Source organism: Protopterus annectens, chromosome 8.part1 (genome assembly GCF_019279795.1).
Source record: "Protopterus annectens isolate FY-2018-M chromosome 8.part1, PAN1.0, whole genome shotgun sequence".
Classification (NCBI taxonomy): Eukaryota; Metazoa; Chordata; order Ceratodontiformes; family Protopteridae; genus Protopterus; species Protopterus annectens.
The window spans coordinates 304,287,293-304,312,805 of NC_056742.1; the positions used below are offsets into that span (position 1 = coordinate 304,287,293).

Consider the following 25,513-nt stretch of genomic DNA (forward strand, 5'->3'; position numbering starts at 1 on the left):
ATTAGATGTATATTTTCCACAGATCATCCTTCCATGAAGGTTTTATTCTACATTGATAAATCTAGTGACAGCCACTATAAAATCACATGTTGGATATTTCTATAGAACATAGAAAGCTGATTTGGTTGGAAAATGCTTAAAGGCAATGCACTTTTGGAAGGGCTAACTCAAAAGAACTTCAATGATGAAATTAATGGAAGAAAAAAAGCAGCAGTCAAATAGTCACGCCAAACAAAATAGAAGTAAAAAAAAAAACGTTTGGCATTTGAATTTCAGTCGCACACTTTGCTGCACTAAGAACAGGAGTAGACGTTGTCATTCATTTCCTTCACAACACTAGAATGGGGAGGGAGATTCCTCTTCTATCAGTGATATTATAGAATGATTCTTTCCCCGAGTTTTATTTTATTTCCTCTTTCTTTACCATTGCAAAACTATTAAGTGGTAGTCGGTCATGCTCCATTTCTGACTTTTGTCTACCAGATCAATGTGCCAAACCTGGCTTAGTAATGTTATTTCAGGTGTTACTGAATAAAGGTTTAAGTATAAAACACCAGTCCAATAACCCCAGTGAGGTGCTGGATTCTTATTTCACTAGTTAACCTAGATCAGTTTATGAACCAAAGTACTTTAAAGCAAATGAATCAATAATGGTTTGCTACTGCAAAAAAGAAAATATTTTATTTTTATGTAGATTTATTTGATTGTACAGTCAAGTGAATTTATAAAGTTGTTTGAATGTTGATGATCAGGACATTCAGTCGTTATTAGTTCTGTGTAAATAGAAATGTTTTATATATATATATATATATATATATATATATATATATATATATATATATATATGGAGGGAGAAAGGTAGAGGTCTAAATATATGCATATATTGATATGGCTACATAGATAAATCAACACAGATATACTATAGTTATATACAAAGATAAAGACAGAGATAGACCAACCACTTGATAAGTAGTAACTGTTTGAATACTGTTTCCCCAATAAAAACACTGCCCAAATTCACAAATCCCATAATATTTTTACATGTACTGCATGTACTGAGACTGCAGTTGTGTTGTTCAGGGAGCTTTACCCTGTCAGGTTGTTTCTTTCACTACAGTTGTTTGCGGAGTAAGCATATACAAATAAGGGAGCATGGAGACTGTGGGATAATATTTTATTGTTGATGTCATCCTCAGTTTTGAGAGGTATGTTATTCAACTTATTTGAGGAGTTTAACATTTATGCACTAACTTCTCACAATGGATTATATATATATATATATATATATATATATATATATATATATATATATATAGTTTTATAGAAAACATCATAACACAGATTATCAATAAAAAATAATCATAACTCAAAATGTCAACAAGGAAATACACATGATGTAAGGCATACAATTCAAGTATTTAAATGATAAAACACCCCACACCATCTGCAATAAGACTGCAGAATAAGAAGGAGGGGCATATTTCTCATCACTGCTATTATAGCAAACTCCCAGAAGGAGTGTTGATCAGCTGTTCTATCGGCCTAAAGGAGTTGACAGGACAGCTGTCAACATAAAGCAGAAAGATACATATGGGGCAGCCATGTTTTTGCATGCATAGATATACATGATTAGACAAACAGGGGCAAGAAGAGAGGCATCAAGTCCCCTGAAACAGTACTCAAATAAATTCCTACAGTACAGGCCTAGTCAAAATCTAGGAGGGCAGCTTTACTATTAAGCTAATGAAGCATGACATCATTTCTGTCTGTAAGTTGGAAGTCACCTGATGCAGCGACATATCTGGGGTATGCTTCAGTTGTGAAGGCCCAGGGAGGATAAAGTCCTGGAACATATGCAGGTGGGTGAATTAAGTGGCAGTAGACTCACTCAGTGAAGAAGCTAAGAGAAAGGCATTAAATATATTGGAAGAAAAAATTATATAAGTCTGAGATGATTAAAAAGTTTTATAAGGTTGAGTAGATTTAGATGACAATGTTTTTATTTTATTAAATCAGAAGTTGAAGTCATGTGACTGAATATGATTTTTCAGAATCCTGAAGTAAACAGATGGGTGCAAGACAAGAAAATGACAGCATTTGCAGATTAGTTAATAACAGATGAAATTAATAATGCCTCCGTAAGACCAAGTCAGTTAATTTCAAAATAACAATGGGATAAGAGTTGCATAAAAGATAGGTAATTGAATTAAAATGTTTATACTTAAATCCAGCCTATAATCCATGATCTTTTAGAATGATGTTTTACCAAAAACTGTAATTTTATGTAATCCCAAAAGCATGCTAAAGTAGAAATACCTTAAGATAAAGAGATTAGGATATCTTTATTTTTCTGATATTTTTCTGATTTCTTATACAAATTAGGTTTCACATGTTTTTATAATAAATTTTTACTGAAGGTTTTTTATTTTCTGACATCGTATGAAGTAGTTTCTGGTTTGGTAAACTGCAACTATCTAGTAGGTATTTTGTTTTCCTTTAGAGGGGAAGGTGAAAAACATTTCTGAGGTGTTTAATTTGTTTTCCTCAGTGAGAGCTTTGATGATTAAGCAGAAAACATCCCAATGATGCCATGAATTAATTGTACACAGAATATTATCAATATGGAGATTGTACTGTGTTGTGGAATCTTGATCTTACGTGATGTGCTTTATGTTTATTACAACTTTATTTGCAGCTTCTGGTGTCTAGAATTTTAAGTTATTTCCATCTATTTTCCAGATTGATATAGTAAAATATTTTAATATATATACTTACTACCTATGCTATATAACTCATTTATTTTGTTACATGGATTTTCTTCTTTTTTCTTTCTTCTAGGACTGATTTTGAACAATCAGGTATAATTTTGACTGTATTTGCTTGCTTACATCCACTGGTAGTGTGAAGTACAAGTTGTCTTTTTTATCATTTAAAGGTTTAGTTATGTATGTCTCATCTTGTCACTTTTGGTTAGTGGACATTTTAAAAACTATGTGAGCCCTTTTAAAACTTAAATGTCATTAAATGTGAGACTTGAGGCAGATGCACTTGAAGAAATGCTGAAGTATCTTTGCCTTCAGTACTTCTTTTAATCCAGTTATCCTGATATTATTTGTCATAAATCTGTTTTGTAAGTCAGCAACATTTGCGTTTAAATTTAACAAAACAGCTGTTGGAGAGTAGAGTATCTCTCTGAAAAAGACCAAAGTCCACAGCAAAGTAGTGTAAAGACAGAAAGAGGAATACACCACAGCCACTTGAGGGAAGAAAAAATTGTTTAATTCAGTTAGTGCTTTCATGTCCTACCTGGACACTTCATCAGACTTAATTACACTTTCTACAACCAAAGGCGCCTAACCTGTCAGATTGTATCCTTTTTTCAACTTAATTTTCATAAGAGAGAAATCTTTTCAATGACTTATTATTCTTGTATGAGTAACCAGGTCTATTACCCACTATGCTCATCATTTTTTCAAGCATCTTTGGTTGTAGAAAGTGCATTTATTGCCAATATAAGGCAAATGATAGTAGCTTAATTCCTACCTGGGACATCTTCTGTGTGAAGTCTGCACAGCCTTCCTGTGCCCACTTTGGTTTTCATGGGTGCAAGTAAGTCTTAACCTCTTACCTCTAGAATTACAGAAAAATCCAGAAGGAATCTAGTACAATTGGAGAGAGTTCTTAAACTATTACTTCTATTAATCTGAAAAATTTAAGGATGAGGAAATGCAGATTAGCATGCATGCTCCAAAGTAAAGAAGTCCACAACTCTAATAATTGTCATTATTAATTAAATATAACCCACTAACTTTTCTTCCAAAGTCAACAGTTTTATGAGGCGTTTGGAAGGGCAGAGCAGAGGTTTGAGCCCAACTCAGGGATGTTCCTGAAAATCAGGGATATTTGAGGGGTGCTCAGGTTCTTCTCATATCCAAAGAGGTGCTGTAGGTGAAATGGTGGTCTTTTAAGTTGTCCACAAATGTGCATGTTATGTGAGAGTGAGCATGTGTGTTCATCATGCAATGAACTGCTACTAAGTGTACTACAAGTAAGCAAATCAAAGAGATCTGTAGCACTGTAGTGGTATAAAACCTCTGGCAAGTACATCTGTAGCAATTTACTGGATAATGCTGTATGCAGCTATGGCAATAAGGGGACATGACTAACATAAGGTAGTGATGGGGTCTGCTCTCCGGCCTTACTCCAGGATTGAAATATCTTGGTAAAGCATTTCAGAGGCAAGCTCTAATGGGCTATTTTGAACTATAGCTATGGGACTGAGCATGCTGCTTTAAAGTGTTCATCTATTATTGTCTATAGCCGTAGCAGGACATTTAGCAGCACAGCAGGTAAGTACTGCAAATCTGTGTGTGTGTGTGTGTGTGTGTGTGTGTGTGTGTGTGTGTGTGTGTGTGTGTGTGTGTGTAGGATAATGACAGGGACAGTCTGTAAGGTGTTCCTGTGACTGTGCATGTATGTTGGAACATGTGTGTTTGTGTGTTTATGTGTATATGTGTGTGTTTGTATAGGAGCATAACAAGAACAATCGACCATCTTTGTCACTGTGTATGAGTGTTAGAATGTGTGTGTGTGTGTGTGTGTGTGTGTGTGTGTGTGTGTGTGTGTGTGTGTGTGTGTGTGTGTGTGTGTGTGTGTGTGTGTGTGTTAGTCTCTCCATCTGTGGAAGAGAGTTGCGTGGATGGGTGGGAAGAATACTGGCACACTTTTTCCAGCTGTATTAGGTGTTTGATTCAGAGGTACACAAAGGAGCTGTGAATGAGCTTTTGCATGTTTCTGAATCACTTGTTAGTGCCATAGTGCCATTGTCCTACTGCAGCACACACAGCAGCACTGCTATCACTGTAGAGATAACCTTTCTGAATGCCTCCAGTGCCTTAAAGTCCCAGACTTTGATAAACATTAATTTTATTGTGATGATCAACACCTAGGAAGATCAGATCCCAACACCTGCGAGGCCTTTAATTCCCACATAGTATTAAAATCTTATTCTCTCATTGTGGGTAACAAAATATCCAATACATATAAAATAAAACTTTCAAAATTGTAACGTGATTTACTTCAATGCTCCTTCATAACTGGATGTTGAAATACACAGGATCTTGACATTAACTGCATGACGCACAGTCGACAAAACAAAAGGTGCCTTTCCTGACATCTACTTGACTGATGTGGCTACAGCTTGGCATATGGAATTTCACATTAAGTGTTGCACTCTCAACCTCTTAGTGCAAGAAATGAGGACAAAACCTAAAATCATGAGGGGACAAAGTCTCAAAAATAGGGGCAGATTTTACATACTGCTCGTATAAACTTAGAGCATTGCTAGACTAACAGGTGTAGTAATAGCATATATCTTCTGAAGGATGTGAAGTCTGAAGCTCACATGTGTGCTATTATTTACTGGCTTCAAGCTTCAATCATTTGCCAGAAAACCACAAATTTTACAGAAATAGACCAAATATATGAGGCAAAAATCTGGACAGCCTTTAAAAATATGGACAGGTGAGAGGTATGTTAGGTGCCTTTTACAGATAAAATTTGCACTTTTACCAATGAGTCCTGCTACTTCCTTATTCAAAATTAAAATAAACATGTGTGTCCCTAAAAAAGTGTAATTTGAATGCTGCAGAATTTTTATCCAGGGCATTCCTTCAGCTTGCAACTGTATTACCTGCCATTAGTCAGGGGCATATTGTAGCATTCTGTTAGCATTAATGCCCTGTAAGGCTTTATCACCCTTGATAATTGTATAGCCCCCTTGCCCTAAAATCAGCCTTAAAATTTTGTGTTCTAAGTTTGAATACTCACTGATTGGTGGTCAGCCTTGAAATAGATAGAGAAGAAAAGAAGATGTCCGGATAATTGCATGAACCCAGTTGTTACTATGTTTGAAATTCAGTGGGAAATGAGTTTTCTGTTACCCCAAAAGCAAGGGTAACATTTAGTAAAAGGTCAATTTTACATCAAAATAGTATATGAAATAAACTGAGTGTCTTACCCTAGTCATGCAATTTAAAAAAAAATGAATGCACATAAATAATATCATTAAAATATGCCAGATGTTCATTATATAGATATTAAAAATGAATGCACATAAATAATATCATTAAAATATGCCAGATGTGCATTATATAGATATTAATGCACCCAGAGGAGTTATAAACGTTGGAATACCATAACACAGGCTATCATAACTTCTGCTGACTCAACTCAATTTAAAAAACTACTTAGGATCTTCCTCAATAACAAATGGCTCTGCCCGAGTACTAGTCCTGACTACATTTTATTCCCATGACCTTTAGCTAACCAAACCACTTTTGTAACATACTATACCCATAATATATAACTAAACATATAGGCTCACTTCTTTTCCTTTCTTACCCATACCCCCCTGCATCTAAAATATCCATTCAATTTCTCTCCCCTTACCATACTCATACATGTACACATTAACTCCCTCTTTTCCTCTCAACTACTACTATATCTCTTTCTCCAACTAATATATGTTAACCCTTCATTTTCCCCTCACCTACTACCATACCTTTATCTTATTTCTCACTGTATATTGTATCTGTCTCTCCCTTGCTTATTCACTCTTCTCCTCTCTTATCCCTGTTCAACTGGCTTTACTAACTATTCCAAACAACTAACAAAAATAAGAAAATCAAAACCACTGGTTCAGACCTAAAAGTATTTTATTCTCTCGTGCCTCAGTACAAGACCTTCCAGGAGTTACAAAATCCAGCTAAAATGACATGCCAAAATATTGTCTTCCTTTTGATTTTTTTATGTCCCTAATCTGTTGCATTAACCTCACTTTAAAGCTTCTTTTTGTTTCACCAATATAAAAGAAACCACGCAGGCATCTTAAGGCATAAATTACCCCCTTACTGTTACATGTAAATTGTCCCCTTGTTACATTTTTGATTTTATTAATATACTCAAAGGAACATATTATATGTTTGCAAACAGAACAACTATTGCATTTATAAGTGCCCATAGATATTGGGCAAACATTCAAGTTACTTTTTTGGTAAGACAAAATTTCCATGAACAAGCATGTCCTTTAAACTTCTTCCCCATTTGTATGACATAATAAAGTGCTTACTTAAAATTTTGCTCAGATCCCCATCTTTGTGCAGAATATTCCGATAATATGTTGCAATACTACAAACTTCTTCCCTTTGGATGTTATATGTAGTAACAAAATACATCTGTTCATTCTTGTTACCACCACTCTCTCTACCCCCATTGCCCCACAACCTATCACTAACATTATTTTTTGATTTTGACACAAAAAGTTTATGCTTAGCTTCTTCGATTGCTTTCCTACCATAACCTCTCTTGCAAAACATAATGGAAGTATTATATAGCTCTTCCAACAAATTTGTCTCAACATTACATATTCTAGATAATCTTAAAAATTCACCATAAAGCATAGATCATAAAACATGGGGAGATGACAACTAGTGGCATACAGGTACTGGCTTCCATCTAAAAATTTCCTATGCACCCCAGTACAAATTTTGCCATTATCCAAGCCCTTAAGTGTCAGATCTAAATAGGAAACCTGGATTCCATATTGTAACCCATCAAAAGACAAATTTAATGTGTTGTTGGCTTTACTAACTAACCCTTGCCCTACTAACTAGATCCACATGAAAATTACTGATTGGATTACTGATATTAATGTAAATCTGATGCACAGTTTAAAGTTGCTTGCTACTGTATGTGATACTGTAGTAATGTTTAACCTTTTGTTTGTTACTCCTTTGCATCAAACACCATGTGTGTGTGTGTGTGCGTGTGTGTGTGTGTGTGTGTGTGTGTGTGTGTGTGTGTGTGTGTGTGTGTGTGTGTGTGTATAAGCGGTTGAGTTTCCGTGAAAGCGCTAACGTTTTCTTGTTTTTATTAAAGCATCAGTTTTAATTTAATTTTGGCTACTATTGTTTACTTGGACTGCTGCCTCTTGCTATTGGGATCGTTAAGTCGTATATATATATATATATATATATATATATATATATATATATATATACACACATATATCATATGCCATACTTCACTAATTGTAATTCAATGCAACTATTGTCTTGGACATATGAAAGTTTCTAATGAACCATGTAATATATGAAATTTTGTAGTTAACTATGTAATTTTGTTAATTGCCTCTGGAGCTTTTCTCCTCAGGCCCCTGTTGAAATTGGGCTCTGTCCCAGTCATACTTCCCTGGTAAACAAATGTTAAATAAATAGAATACATAAAGAACTCACTTCAAGGCCACTGGGTGTGTGGCAATACCTGTAGCATGTGCATCCATGTCTCAACACTTATGTCTTGACTTTTCTTCTCTTTTTGGTCTCGCAACTCTGCTGGTCTTAGAGATCTCAAGGCATAGTTACCAAAGACCAAATTTGTCCCTTATGTAATGATGAATCCTACTTTATGTTATGGAGAAAGATCTCATCTTTTCAGGGACAGTAATTCTTTATTTCCCATCTTTGGGGTGATCCACCAGTTGAAGTAAGAGTCTGCAGAGGTGGGATATGGTGTGTGTGTGTGGGGGGGGGGGGTCGTCATATTGCAGTTGTCAGGATTTTTTCATTAATATGCACTAACATTACTCCTTTCAAGAGGGGAACTAAGATAAGCATGTGTTTCCATTTTTTCTTTCTTGAAATGTTCTGCATAACTTTCTCAGTTTCTTTTCCTTTTCTTTCAGCTTAGCCTCTAATCTACACTATAGGGTGAACCTCTAATGGAAGATAACATTCCTCCTCTTAAAGAAGTTGAACAGTCGATCATTCTCTCACTCACTCACTCACTCACTCACTCACTCACTCACTCACTCTTATTTCCTTCCCTGGTTGGCACTTTGATGCATATCACCCCCACAGGCCCAGATTTCTGATACCAGATAATGATGCCACACCCTATGCCACCAGTTCTCTCATGTTGCATTACTTAAGTATTTCCATTCCCTATATTTTATATATCAACACAAACAGTAACAAGACATGCTATTGTCCTTTGCAGTTATGCTATATAACCACAATATCTCTTTGTGTGCTATGCTATAGAGTTAATGAAGGAGTGAAAAGATAAGATTTACCATGAAGAGGTGGTGTATTAAGGTTTTGTAAAAAGCACTCCTCCATTTTTTTAATACAATTTCCAAAAAAAATAATGTAACTGGAGACCATTAGAATGACTGAATATGCATGCTAGTTTAATGCTCAAAAAAGTTAAAAACAAGAACTGTAAATAATGTAACTCATTTCAATCATGTTTTGTTCTACTAAAAGAAAATGCTAAATGCATTTTGATAACAAGAGTAATAATATTGCTTCTGGAAATGTAAAATTGTTGTTGATTTGTCAGCAGACTATAACAATCTTATTGTTTAAATCCTAAGGTAAATTACAGAGCTCAGAAGGGAGTAACCAGGCCGGCAGTGCTGAAAATGGTGTTGGTATGGATTGCAGCATTTTTGCTTTATGGTCCAGCTATAATCAGCTGGGAATACATTGTTGGAAAAAGTATTCTGCCAAATGAAGAATGCTATGCAGAGTTTTACTACAACTGGTATTTCCTTATTACAGCGTCTACTGTTGAATTCTTCACACCATTTGTGAGTGTTACATACTTCAATGTATGCATTTATATTAACATCAGAAGACGAACTGTTATGCGAAAGAATGCATCAAGCTCTTCTCAAAATTCCTTTGCTGTTCAAGGCAGAAGGAAGAGATGTGTTATATTTTTTGTTAAACCATCTGAGAAAAATATTAAGGGCAAAAGCATAAAGGGAAATAAACACCCACCTGCCAATCAACAGGTGGATAAGAACACTGGGAACAAACCTGATTGGCAGTCTTTCACATCTGCTGTGGATCATGACTTACCTCCTTTGGAAATGGAAGTACTGTCTCGACATACGAATGCCTCCAACAAAACCAAGCAAAACATATCCAGTGATCAACATCAAACCAATGTGGTCAGCACTACTGGACAAAACGTTAGGCTTTCCAAGGATAAAAAAGTGGCCAAGTCCTTAGCAATCATTGTCTGTGTTTTTGGGCTTTGCTGGGCACCTTACACACTTCTGATGATTATCAGAGCAGCTTGCCATGGACGCTGCGTTCAGCACTCTTTGTATGAGATCTCATTTTGGCTTCTCTGGTTTAACTCTTCTATCAATCCTGTTCTTTACCCTTTATGTCATCTAAGCTTCAGGAAAGCTTTTATTAAACTACTATGTCCTACAAAGATAAAAATCCATCCACAAATGCTAGCACAAAATTAATACCACTCACCACAGAAGAGCTATCATTTATGAGTTTTATGTTTTATGTATTAATTGTTTGTATCATACATTTATTTTCCTAGGTTTTTTTCCACTATTCTGTATTAAGATTGTATCTTAAAGGCAGTAAAAAACAAACTATCAGTGTTTTACCAGAGAAACAGATATTCTTTGAGGTAACATGTTTATGAATAAGTTTTATATTTCATCACCTATGAATAGAATATCTTGCAATCTGATTGGTCCAGAAGATGTCAGAATTATTTGTACATCATGAGGATACAACAAAAATACCCATCAAATCCCTGGAAGAATCTAGAGCACTGATGGATTCATTTTGCTCTAATGATCTTAGACTAAATCCAAGTAAGTCCAATTAGTCCTTTTCAACAATAAGTGGAAAATACATTGTAGCTCCCCATCACATGCTGACTACCCATCTCAGTGTCCAGTAATGGCTGCTCACTAGCAGGGGTGTAGCCAGAGATTTACATTTTGTACTCAAACGTAAAGTTGCTGCCCCCACTACCTACCTGTCAGTTTAAAAATGTACCCAGCCCTCAAAATGATACCCCCAGATACATGAGAAGAAGCATGTTATTTTCGACTGTTGCAATTTATTTCCATAACAAACTAGTTTTAGAGGTGTATTCCTTTTGCACAAGAATTCTTTGTGTACCGCTATACTCTGAATATTAATTTACACAGTTCTAAACATTCTGTGCTGTTTGAGTGTTGACATTTGAAAGAGATGTTCAGAAGAAATTGTACTCAATTCAGTATACTGAGTATGCCTAGCTACACCACTGCTCACTAGGAAGTGCTGATATGCGTCTAGGTCAGGGACTAAAGCTGAGGAACCCTATGCTTGTTTCAGGAAAAGACCAAGTAAGACTGAGAATCTTGTGAACTTAAAACATTTACTATCTGGTATTGTTTTATGAGGAATTAAGACAAATAAAAGCTAAAAGTCAAGTTATATATATGTATTGCTTTTCAGAGTACTTTAAGAGAAAAATGTCCTAAGCAAAATCTTTGGAAATTGTCTGCGCCTTTACATTACAACACTGCTTTTAATAGAGGCCCAAAGCACTTTTCTGATCTGTAAGGGAGGGTCATGACTTTTCTGTGGTTTGAGGCAGGCTAACTGTGGCAAATTCTGAGAGCCTATGATGTAAAGCATATGGTGACCAAGCATAGGAGCATACTTGAATTCATGTGCAGGACACAATATCTGCTGTTGCCCAATACAGAGTTTGACATTGCAGAGGGAAGGAGTTGATATTTACTATTCATTTGACTTGTTCATTCATGCTGGCCTCATTTTCTTATCCAAGTCCTGCTTTCTGACTTAGTGACACAACACCGCATGATAACTATGCATGGCATTAGAACTTCTTGATAAGAACACCCTATAAGGTAATCTCATGATCACAGTTTTTATTTTTAAACTTTATTGGAGCCAGCTTTGCATGCTCCACGCCTCCCTAAGGGTGCCATTCAAATGTGTAGTCAATTTCTTACTAATCATCCTTGAAAACTTTCATTCAAGTTACTAGAGTAACAATGTCGAAAGCTTCAAGGGTCTTTCTGTGTGCCAGTTTCAAGGTACTGACTAAATCTGCTACCAACACTGAAAATACATTCACTTTGAAACTAATCTCAAAACCTGTCACCTGGAGGCAAGTCCAGAAAGAGAACTGGATTAAGTTTTGTGCTTGAACTTCGCAAATCATTATTACAGCATTTGGCCTAATTCTTATCACCTACTGCTGGATTTGCCATATAATTTCCATGATAAAGTGTTTTTTCTGATATACCAGAACTGGACTTCATATATTGTACACAACGTGTTACCTGATGATACACCAGAACTGGACTTCATATACTATACACATCCTGTTACCTGATGATACACCAGAACTGGACTTCGAATTTTGTACACATCCAGTTACCTGATGATACAGCAGAAATGGACTTTATATACTGTATACATTCTGTTACCTGATGACACACAAGAACTGGACATCATATATTGTACACATACTGTTACCTGACGATATGCCAGAACTGGACTTTATATTATTGTACATATCTTGTTACCTGATGATATACCAAAACTGACCATTATCTGATTATATACCATTCATTATCTTTTAGTGTTTAGTATCCCTGATATTTGCGCTTTCTTTTTCCATGCCTAACCTACACAGACTCTTGTAAGATAAAAAAAAAAGTATCACCCGAATGTGTAGGGTTTGTTTCAGGTGCTAGTATACTTTTATGGTGCTGCTGTGATTTCCTGAGTGACATCTGAATGAAGCTGCAGTCAGTTGAAAACAGCTAACTGAATATTTGTCTGGATGGAAAAAAAAAACATTTTTTTCAGGGGACAGTCCATCATGTATCTCACATGTGGGGGGAACCTACCCCTACCCTGTTACTTATATATGTAAATAACACAGTTGTATTACCATTAGAATAGTAAAAAGTAAAAAAAAAACAGTGACTTGCTGCTTGTGCTGTAATAAAAACAGTGCCAGCAATGATCTTCTACAACAAACACAAGCTGATAAATTGCAGTTAATCCTGATGTAATCCTGATGTAAACAGTGAGTTTCAACCTCATCCACTAGAAGGGAAGCATTTTTTCTTCCAAACAATCTGCTTTTACTCATAAAAGTCCAGATAGACAAAGAGTAAAGCTTCTGTTAGTGGAAGATACATCCAGATATATTACTATGCATTAGTAAAGTCAGTAGCTAGTAGCATTGCATAGAACTTAAAGAACCGAATAGAAAAGGAACTGTAGACTGAATATATGAATAGGAAAGCTACATAATATGTGACTCTAAGCAGATAAATTAACTAGGCTTAGGTGATAACAGCAAAGTGTCAAGTGGAGTTTATCAACCAAACCAAAGATCAGGTAAGAATAATCGATTAATTGTTGTGATTAGGGTCACCACATTTGTAGTACCATTAAGAAATACCTGCATAAGATTAATACAGAGCAATAAAACATAAAAGTATTCAGAAGTATGAAGAGAGATAGTGATTAAAACTGTTAATGTCATTCACTTAACTGTTTGATTTACTGAGACCATGGCCCTGTAATTAACAAGTAAAGTCCTCACACATCCCTTTTATATAAGATGATCTAAAACAAAACATTAACAAGCTAATTGAAACTCTCACAATATTTAAAAATGCTTGGAAGCTGCCATTGGCTTCAAGGCTTTGACCTTCTCTCTACTGCTTGTGACTGAGATTGTTTAAATTCTCTGGCACTGGTAGAATAACTGAAAGGTGCAACTGACTTGTGAATGACCAACTCTCCTATCCCAGAGGGATGCCATGTTTTTTTTGTTTTTGTTTTTAAGTGATACCCCCTCCCTAGTGGTGGTCAGGAGGTCATACTGCTATGCCCTGTACTTAACTGCATTTACAGTAGAACAGTATGGCAGCACCTTGGAATAAACATGAATGTGCATTGCACCCAGGGTACAGTTGGGTTTAGAAGTTAAACAACAACCTTATCAGAGAACTATTATAGAGACATCTGCCCCAGTATTGGCGAATGGGGGTAGAATAGATCCATGGTGGTGGTAAGTAGGGAAGAACCAGAATCTACCAATATTACTAGGCTGGACTACAGTGAGTAGGATGTAAATTACATTGACTTGAAATAGAAAACTGTTTACAAAATTATAAGACATTCATTCTGCAGCAGCTTTCCAAACTCATTTCAATACCACTCCTCCTATTATAGAGAGGAAGACCATGCTATAGTTCATCTTCAGTGAAGGATAATATCTTATATGACAATGACACCCAACATGTAAGATATGTACTGTGCATAACTTACCTTCCTGAAAGACACAATAATCTCACCAATATTAGCAGAATAACTGGCTGTTCTGATAGACATTCTATTCATATGTTGTTTGTATTCATGTAATAAATAAAAATAGTATTTCAACTGCATTTAAAACATTCTTGTTTACCATATACTCATTCTTTCACTTTCATCCAAAATGGCAAAAAGTGTCCATTTATTTTAAAGTAAGCATTGTATGAAATAGAAACCAGATGTTAGTAGACAGGATGATAAAAATGCTAAGAGGCTTTTAAAAAATCTACAGGAAAGTACATGATAAAAGAAAATACCCTCGTTTTCTGATTGTTGGTTGAGGAAATTGAAAATCACATGTAAGAAAGAAAAGAGACATGATGGTATTTATATTGCATGCTAAAACAGACTAGATTGCTACGGGGCTGTAAGTAGGACGAATATTTTGGATCTGCTGCTAATGATTACTGCTAATGTTTTAAAGAGTGAAGCAAAAGAGCATAAAGTAATTCGGTTTAGCTTTAGCTGTGTTTAAATAAATGCCGGGCAATTACATGTGGTCTAAAGAATTCAGATTTAATTAACCGATAATGCCAGCTAATAGATGTCCACATGACTAGGAGGAGGAGGAGGAGTTTAAAACAGTCTGATTGTCTTGTTTGATATCCCTGGACATGGGAATAATTTGAAAACAAAGAGCCAAAGTTTGCACTTTAGGACTATGATTTGAACATTTCAGAATCATGGTGGAGTTAAACTCAATTAAAGGGAGAAAACTGAGGAAACTGTTAAGTTGCAGAGATTCACCAATGATACTCTTGAAGGTAAAAGCTGCTAGTGAATTGAATGGGTAACAGATACATTAACTAGACCACAGCTCCCAGGTGAAAACAGGAAAGTGTTGAGCGGAGTTTACCAACCAAACCAAAGGTCAGGTAAGAATAATCTATTCTGCATGGATGCTTAAAAAGCTTCTAGGATGAAACAATTACTGTATGGGAAAACAAAGAGGGTAGGAAGACAAGAAAAGACAATATGAAAGGGGAATACAATGATGAAAAAGCAAAAGAGGAAATGGTACACTATAATGTGTGCTATTGATGGGAGCAAGGAACTGATGAAGTATAAGAGAAAAATATGGAAGGCTAGGTAAAAGTTAAGCACAAAGGAATGAATAAAAGAAAAATAGCTACTGCATGTGAACAGGAATATGTGTGAAATCATTTTGGTTTATTTTATTTTTTTATTTAGCAAACTAAAAAAACAATATCTGGGAGGTTGAAACATACTGAATGAGATAAAAGAAACAGGGTAAACAAAAAGATGGCAAAAATATATGGCTCAATGTTCACTTCTTAGAATAACTAATGAAATAACTAACAAGGCTGTGGTAATCTCCAAAAAACAAAGTTTATGTTAGCGCTTTCGTTCACATCCAAAGCATGAACTTCTTCAGACAAATATATTCAGCTAAATGTCAACTTAAATAGTGAATTAAATATAGCATCATACAGCAATTAAACTTTTAAAGTGACACACTTCCAACACTTCATACCCCAATGCATCAATAAGTTAAAATAAATCAAAAACTATCACTAAAAATACATTATTTCGAAATACTTGTAATTAAAAGTCAATGCCTCATTTAAAATTGATCAAAAACTTCTTTTACAAGTTATCTTTCTAAAGCCTTCAATTTTAAAATAAAATTATCAGATGGCAGTTTAGGATTGTGAACAAATGCATAAATAAATCATTGTTTCTTTCTTGTATCATCTCTCTTGCTACAAACCGCAAGGCAAAATATCACAACTGCACTAACCCCTCCCCCCTCCATATCACAGCCTCAGCCAATGAACTGCAATTTGGGAATAACTCTTGGTACCACAGAACAGCACTAGATGTTGTTCTGCTTATAAAATGCAAAAGGAAGATATTGCTGTTCCAGAACAGAGAAAAAAAGACTACAACAAATACTGTTCTTTGGATTTATTTTAAAATAATGTATGCTACTTGTCCATTGGTATAAAGTAGATACAAAATGCCACAGCTTCAGTCATGACCCCCACCTTAAAGAAGTACTGTTGTGGCATTTCAGAGTAGCACCTATCACAACACAATAGTATTGTGATGTTAAAATAAATGCTGTGTTTGACAAAATGCAGAGTACAGAGTTACAGATGAAGTCACATACCTACTAGAGTACCAGATCTTATATATTTCACAAAGGATCTGCATTACTAATCACATAGCAGCCATATTGTTCCAGAGTACCATTTTATTAAGACAAATTAAGATAAATTACATGCAGGTAGTAACAGATAATAGCAGCAGAGTATGAAAATGCCATAGTTACATTTCCAGATTACTTACACACACACACACACACACACACACACACACACACACACACACACACACACACACACACACACACACACACACAGTTAGACAAAACTCACACATGCAAAGACACACTGAAACAAACACACATTCAGAGCCACACAGAGACTTACAGAAAGACACACAAGCACAGAGACAGGTAGATGTATAGCCATGGCCTCTCATGCAAATCTGAAATCAAATACCTCACTGCTATTTTAGCAACTTCTGGAAGTACTACATCGGAAATATTTCACTAAGAAGTACCAAGAAACAAAGAAAAACATTTCTTTACAGAAAACAGAAGCTGTTTTCCATGCACAGTTATGTCCCCTAGTGGTGTGGGCCTTACTAAATCCCTAGGCAGTTAATCATTTTCCTATAAAACTTACCTGCCACATTGGTCACTGAAACTTACTTAGAAAGTAGCCTTTGTAAATACTGAAGCATTATTTTTCAAACATCAGAAACACTGAAATAAGAAGAGGCAACAGAAATGACTTTACAAGATGAAATCACACCACTGTAAATCACTTTACCATTTCTGTAAACATGTCAGCAAACCATATCTCACAACCTCTTAGCACAAAAAATCTGGACAAAGCCAAACAAAATGGATGGCACAGTGGTGCAGCAGTAGCATTGCTGCCTCACAGCAAGAGATTCTTGGGTTTGATTCTTGGCTGGGGTGCCTTCTGTGTGGAGTCTGCATGTCCTCCCTGCATTAGTGTAGGTTTCCTTGGGGAGCAATGGTTTCCTCCCATGTTATAAAGACATGCCTCTGGAGCGTTTCTCCCTAGGCCTCTGCTGAAAATTGGCTTTGTTCCAAGTCAGATTTCCAGGTTAACAAATGTTAAATAAATAAATGGGGGGACAAAGTTCCAAAAATAGGGACACATTTTAAATATTGCTCTCACAGACTTGAAAACTTGCTAGAATAAAAGATTTTGGGTTACCTTGCATTTTCTGAAGGATATGAATCTGAAACTCAAATGCCTATCATAGGTTCATAGGTTCATAGGTTCATACTAGGCTATCTGCCCTAGGGCATTTATAAGCCTAGCCAGAATGTGTTTGGCTTTCGCCACCCATTTTAAATTTATTTTGCTATGCCCTTTTTCGAGGTTAGTATACTGTGCCTCTGTCTAACAGTGACACAGAAGTGATACCCGGGGTAAACCTACGATCTCCCATCCACTCTTCAAGATTCCTCTTGAAGAGAGTCAATGAGGGACTCTGCCTAACCTGGACTGGGATTTTATTCTAGAGTGAAGGGAGCCTCTGGGTTATGAATCTGTCCCTCCAGCATGTCCTATTTATTTCAGTGCTGAGGTTCAAGTCTCTCGAGCGCATAGCTCGATGGGATTTGGATTTTCTGAGGTGCAGCATGTCCATTAATTCCGGGTTGGACATGGCTTTATACGTCAGGCACAGATCGCCTCTGAACAGGCGGTATGCCACTGAGTAGAGCTGGAGTGTCTTTAACCGGGCAGCATATGGCATCTGTTTGAGCCCTTTGATCCTCTTGGTGAGGTACTTTTGGGGTCTTTCCAGTTGCTGCAGGTGTCTGGTAAGGTACATCCCAAAAGGGGCATTGTACTCAATTATGGGCCTGATGAGGGATGAGTAAAGAGGCACGATGACGTCCCCTGATCTAGATGTGAATCCCTTCATGATTAGGTGGGCTATATAAAATGTTTTTATTTAGTAAATTCAGTCCTCACTGATTTGCCACAAAAATCCAGAAAATGACAAATTTCATGAGGAACAGACCAAAAATATGAGTCAAAAATCTGGACATTCTGCAAAACTCTGGGCAGTTGTGAGGTACACTGAGCAAACGACTAGTTGGCCTTGTAGTTTACTGACAGGATTACAGAACTGGTAACAATATTTACACTGGTGTGTGCTTGGCCCAAATTGATGCGGTTTGACTGCACTTTTAACAGATGTCAAAAACAGCTGTAATTGTCATGGTTTGCAACTATTTTTATATCTGTCAAAGAGCAGCAGATTAGTCAACAGTTTAATCATTGTCAGGTAATGTGTAAATAAACGTTGTTTTTCTTTTTCATATCTTTCTTCTCCACTGCTATACAGAGCAATGCAAAATGTGCTCACTCCACTACGACGCAACACCATGCCACAACTCTAATCAAAGAAGCAAAAATCAGGTATAGTATTTATTGCCACACAATGATATTAAATTATGTTCCATCTCATAAAATGCAAAGTAGGATGAGTCCAGATCAGACAGGAAAAATAGTACACTGCCAAATTCTAACTTCAGAATTATCTGAAATATTGTTCATTATTTATAAAAGCATGTCACAAATTATTTCAAAATATCATCTACTATATAACACAACACTGATGTAATATTAAAACAAAGGCAATGTCTGATAAAAAGTAAAACAGAATGTGATAGTTTTGGTCACATAAGCACTATAATATGAAGTATTGCTTTCTATAATTAAATACAAACACATAGACAATTGTGTGTATGTGTGTGTGTGTGTGTGTGTGTGTGTGTGTGTGTGTGTGTGTGTGTGTATGTATGTATGTATGTATGTATATATATATATATATATATAACACGCAAACATATATATATGTATATATATATATATATATATATATATATAGGCAGACACACAGCACACACACATACACTTGTTCACTCATTTAGTCAATACCAGCTTTTGCTGCTAGGACCTTTATATTTATTACTTCAGCAAATCTGTTTATCAGTATTAACAAATTGTGCCCATGCTTCTTTTGTCCTTGATCTGTCCAGGTATCAGTATCTTCTCTAGCAAATACTGTCTTGGCATTATGTGGTCAAAACATATGAGATTTAGTTTTAGCATCAGATATTGCAGGGAACAATCTGGGTCTATATCCTTAAGTATTGACTGATTAGATTTTCATGAAATTCAGACATGTTTTCTCCAAAACCACATTTCAAAAGCATTGAATTTACACAGCCTTACTTATAGTCCAACTCTCCCAGCCATATGTTATTACTGGAAAAAACATAATTTTGCCTCTACAAACCATTGTTGAAAATATTTGCTCTTTAAAATCTTATCCAGATTTGCTATAGCTTTCCTACTAAGAAGCAAGTATATTTTCACTTCATAGCTACAATTATCATTTGTAGATATCTTAAACTCCAGAAAAAGATGTCACTGCCTTCACTTTTCCCATCAATTTGGAAAGAATTAATAGGTCTAGATGACACACTTTTAGTTTTGTGCTGTTAAGGCACAAGCCAGCTTTTGTGCATTCTACTTTCACCTTTGTCAGCAGGCTGTTCAACTCTTCCTCACGTTCAGCCATCAGCATAGTATCATCTGCATATCCGAGGTCGTTAATATTCCCCCTGAAAATTCTGATTCAAACATATTTTTCATCTGCCCTAGCATTTTGTATACTAAATTTATCACACAAATTAAATAGGGTGGCAGCGTATAGACTTCTAGAACTCCTCTCTCAGTTTTGGACCAGTTACTTTACTCTTTTGTAACTCTCGCTTGCTATTACTCAGCAGACAAAATAACATTTCTTTAAAGGCTGTCATGGTTTCTTATGGTCTACTCAGTCAAAGATTTTACAGTAATCAATAAAGTGAACATTCTTCTGGTGCTATTGCTTTCATAATTAAGTGCATGTTGACAATTTGATCACTGGTACCTCTCTGCATTTTAAACAAACAGCTTGTTCATCTGACAGTTTTTGATCTTTATATTCCAGGAGTCTAGCTTGCAGCATCCTGAACATTACCTTGCTATCATGTGGAGTAACTGAATTTGGTAAGTAATGTGAGCACTTTTTAGCACTGTTCTTTTTATTGGGAGGGGTGGACCACAATACAAACTGACCTTATCCAGACAAGTGGTCACTGTTGCGTTTTTTAAGTCTGCTGGCAAATATCAAGCAAAGTGTCACAGCACCATTTTGCAGGATTTTAAACATTGTCCATCCTGGGACCTCTCCTATTTGGTATCTACTTCTCTGAAGTACAGGCTAACACAGAAGGCCTCTGGCTAATGAAGTTCGCAGATTACTGCAGACTAGGAGCCATAGTCAAGTCCCCAAATGACGTGGACATCCTACAGAAGGGCCTCGCTGAGATAGATGCCTGCTGTTAGAGCCATGGCCTCAAGCTCAATGCCAAAAAGTGAAATGTCATCCCCTTTGGTAAAAACTCTATACCCATGAACTACCACATAGGCAGCAATCTACTTAACACTGAATGTGTGATAAGAGACCTTGGGACCCAGGTGGACAGTAGTCTCTCCTTTGATAGTCACATCGCCACAGTAGTCAGGAAGTCCTTCTACATGGCACACCTCATCATAAAAGGGTTCTCATCCAGGAAAAAAGAGGTCATTGTTCCCCTCTACTCGACACTCATTAGACCCATTATAGAGTACAACGCCCCTTTTGGAATGTACCTCACAAGACATCTGCAGCAGCTGGAAAGGCCACAGAAGTATCTCACAAAGAGGATTACTGGCCTCAAACAAATGCCCTACACTGACCACCTCAAAAAAACAAAGCTTTACTCCATAGCATATCACCTACTCTGAGGTAATCTCTGCCTAACATATAAAGGTATGTCAAACCCAGAGCTGTTGGACATGCTACACCTAAAGAAATCCCAGTCCCTCTGAGCTACACACTCTAGGGACCTAAACCTTGTCACCACAATAAACAGGACATGCTGGAGGGATAGATTCCTGTCCCAGAGACTTCCCATACTCTGGAACAGGCTACCCATCTATGTCAAGCAAAGTTTTTCATTAGCACTCTTCAAGAAAAATCTTGAGGAGTGGATGGGAAATAGGAAATACACCCCGGAGATCACTTCTGTGTGTCTGCTCGACAGTGGCACAGGAAAATAATTTTCTTGGGTGACGTAAGCCAGGGAACCTTGTTGGCTAGGCTTACGTAGGCCCTTGGGCCGATAGTCTAGTACCTACCTATGACCCTATGAACCTATGTTAAATTGATCCCGTCTTCCTTCTCCCTGTTAAATATTATATCTGCCTAAACAGCAACACCTTCTCTGTTTCTTGATTTCTTTTGTATCTTTCTTTTTCCATATCATTTTGATAGTAGTTTCAGTAAATGTAAATAGCATTAATAACACTGAGAGGGATAGTGATATTGGAATGGTGTGCTAAGCAGAATAAAATCCACATCACATTAAGCATACCATTCCAGTATCACTATCCTTCTCGGTGTTATTAATACTGTTTACATTTACTGAAAGCACTGTCAAGTGATTTCCTTCATTTTAATTTTAGGGGAAATATTTTTTAAATGTTGTTTTCTTATTTTTACTCTTTCCCCAATTGAATATTTTTTCTGGGTTTATGTACAAATAATCCTTGAACCTCAGAATCAGATTTTTTGAATGGCTAGAACTTCAAACAATTATTAGTATCAGTCCCTTCTCCTGACCTCTGTTCCTGTATGCACACTCTCACTCTCATGTTACCTCCATATTTTTTCTTCTTCAACATTTCTTTTTCACCTAGTTCACCCTCTCCCTCAGCCTCTTTTAGGTTTTCTTCCCTTTGCGTTTCCTTTTCATTATTTACTGTTTGCTCTTGACAGTCCATCCATGCCTGCATTCAGGTAAACCCCTTCTTGATACATTTTCTTCCTCCCCATACTACTTACATTCTACCTTGTCACAATCATTAACTAAATGTGAAAAGTCTGCACAAAAGAAATATGATTTAGGATAGCCTGCGTATCTTAATGTCCCTCTATGACCATGCACAAAATAACATTTGGAAAATGTTTCACCATGTTTTTTTTTTCACATTTCAAAACATCTTCCAATCTCCACCATCCATTCCATAAGTTTCTCTCATCTCTACTCTAATATTCACAATGTTATCAGCAGTTTCACACAGACCCTGCATGCATTTTTAATGTCATCTTTTTCCAGTTCTAAACTGCAAAGTAACATTTTTTTTAAATTTAAGTTACAAACAGAAAACAAACTAATTGTTCTCTGTAGACTTCTGGAATGTATACATAATGGTCCAGTATGCAAAACTGTATCTTGTTATGTATTATATAAGTGAACAGTGCTTAATTTTCAATGACAGACTCACAATGGAATTTCTGTTTAATGATGTATATAGTCTTGTTATACGGGTTCTTAGATTAATACTATGCTAACTGCCCTTGTGAGCCATTTTAAGCATAACCAATTACCCCATGTGAGAATCAAACCCTGCACCTTTTGTCTGTAAGGTAAACATCTTAACCATTATGCCAACGTCCCCGCATGTCAATGTGACAGGTCTCTCTGTGAAGTTGTGTTTCTGTTGGACGGTTAAGTATGATAGACTGAAGACCCAGAAGGGTGCGTGTCTTTTGAATGGTTTTACAAAACAATTACTCCATTATGATTAGCGGTGTATGTATATTTAGTGTGTTACTCCAGCACTGTACTGCATGCTTACTGAAGTTAGGATCTGAATGATGGTCAGATGCAAATGACCGATGTGCCACTATGAAGAAATAGCATCATGTACTGCATTGGTTGTTATAAGAATGAAGAGTCATATCTTTGGTTTCAAAAGAATTGCTCAGAATGAAGGCATGAAAATAGAAAAAAATATAAATGGGAAAATAATAATGTGAGTCTTACATGTTGTAGGGCACTTATCTTTATAGTATTTCCTGACAGAATATTCTTTATGTTAGCGGTTATCTTCAACTGCTGTTCATTTTCTCTCATCATAGTAAACCATCATCAAAGTTCGCACCTTTCTACCTCTAGATGCTGTTTTATATTCCATCTGCAGATTTAGTATATATTTTTTCTGTGTTTCTCCTGCTTTTACTGTAATAATAATTCTACAAAATGCTTTTACAGAATTATACATACAGCTATTGTGTGTTTTAAGGTTGTAGCCAACTTTATATCTGTATCTTTCATCTCTTAAACGTCTCCATCCCACAATGCAAAAGGACTACTATTTATTATTTATTTATTTATTTTGCATTTGTTTACTGAAAAAGTCCAACTGGGCATGGATCCCATTTACAGTAGGGGCCCATGGTTAAAAGCTCCACAAAGGTCCACATTTTAATAAAGTACAGTACAGAGTCAAAAGTTAATAAAGTACAGTTTCAAGGCCAAGAAAGAAGCAAAAAGTAAATTTACTATTAGGAGCACAGTGTGTTACAATAAACAATACAGTTGAAAGGACATTTTGTTCAGTCATTTGGTTATATTCATCAGTGGCTAGTACAATAAACACACATTGATGAAGAGTATAGAAAGGAGTTGTTGCAAGCTTTCATAGAAGGTTGGATCTAATTAAATGAAGCTACCCAGTGTCAGAACAATTACATAACCAAGAACTATGTAAATGGGACTAGAGGAGTTTTTTGAAATTCTTTTTGTTTTCAGTGGTCCTAATACCTATGGGGATGGTATTCCATCCTTTTGCAACAGAAATGGAGTCCCCAGAGGTACTGTTGTTTTTGCCAATGTCAGCCAGTGCTTTATTGGTAGATCTTAATAGGCATTTGTTAAGAGAAGATATTAAGTAGACCTTGAAGAGCAGGAACTCTATCAGAATAATACAGAATTTGGTGGGCTAGTGTAAGTTGGTTATATGTGAGGAGGTTGGGTAATTCTAGCCAGGATAGTTGCTTGATTGCTATGCAGTGATGTGTCCTGAAGGGTGAGTTCATAGCAAACCTAGCTATTTTATTTTAGCAGGTGTTTAGCTTGTTAAAGTCTGCTTTATTTAGATTGATGAGTATGCGGGAGGCACAGAGGAGTGTGGATATTAGGTGAGTTCTTGCGATGGTGAGTTTACTGTCATTAGTGAGGAACTTTTTGCATCTCTATAGTTTTTTATGGACTTTCTTTATTGTCTGTGCAATGTGCATATTAAATTTCTTGTTGTGATATATGATAACCCCTAGAAGTTTGGTGTGTTGGACAGGCGTGATAGGGGTGTCATTGGCTGAGAATATTGTGAATGGTGGTATGGGGTCTAAGGCTCTAGTGGAATAGAATATCATTAGCTGTGTTTTATTGGGGTTAAGTATTAGTTGAGAGTTGGCTAACCAAGTTTCAACAACTGTAAATGACTATTGTGTCAATTCCTGGAGTTGAGGAAGTGATGAGGTGGAGTAGATTAGAGTAGAATCATTGGCGTACTGAACTAGAGTGGCATGCCGGGTAGAAGAGGTCCAAGAATGGATCCTTGGAGGACCCCTAGGGTGACAGGTAGAGGGAAGATAAGGAGTTTTGCCATTTTACTGCTTGTTGGTGGTTGGTTCAATAGTCTTGAAACCATGTTAGTGTGGAGTGTCTGAGATTAAGATCACAGAGAGCAGAAAGGAGTTTGGGATGGGAGACAGTATTGAAAGCCTTGGAGAGATCTAGGAATACAGTGGATACTAGGTGACCATTGTTATGATGTTGGTTTACTATGTTGGTAAAGCTAATAATGGCTGTGGTAGTACAGTGATTGGGACAGACTCTGTACTTGGTGTTGGTTAGCAGTTTATTAGTGAGGAGAAAGTGTATTTGTGAATGTATACATTTTTCGAGGATTTTAGATAAGGGGATAGAATGGCAATTGGACAGTAAATAAATAGTTCCACAGAGTTACCTTTGTAGAGTGGTATTATATGTACAATTTTCCACAGAGAAGAAATGCATTGTTCTGATAAAGAGCAGTTAATGCGCATGGAGACTGGGTAAGAGATGGCTTTGGCTGCGACCTTTAGATATTCTGCAGGCAGTTTGTCAGGGGCCAGGGTTGTGGGTTTAAGCCTATTTAGGTATTTATATATTGTGCTAGTTAAGACAAGCTGTATGGAGAAGAGGTTTTGGTCTGCTGGTATGGAAGATAGGTTTGGATGTGAAGTGAGAGAGCTACTATTAGTAAGGGCTA

General features: G+C 36.4%; 1 protein-coding gene across 1 annotated transcript in view; it reads left to right on the top strand.

The window, feature by feature from the left end:
• Positions 1-14,323, top strand: part of LOC122810324 (histamine H3 receptor-like) — a 564,528-nt gene extending 550,205 nt beyond the window's left edge. Inside the window, exon 3 of the mRNA XM_044081891.1 lies at positions 9,437-14,323. Coding sequence (XP_043937826.1) covers positions 9,437-10,327 — 891 coding nt within the window. The 3' untranslated portion in view covers positions 10,328-14,323. The remainder of the gene's footprint in view (positions 1-9,436) is intronic.
• The last annotated feature ends 11,190 nt before the right edge of the window (positions 14,324-25,513 follow it).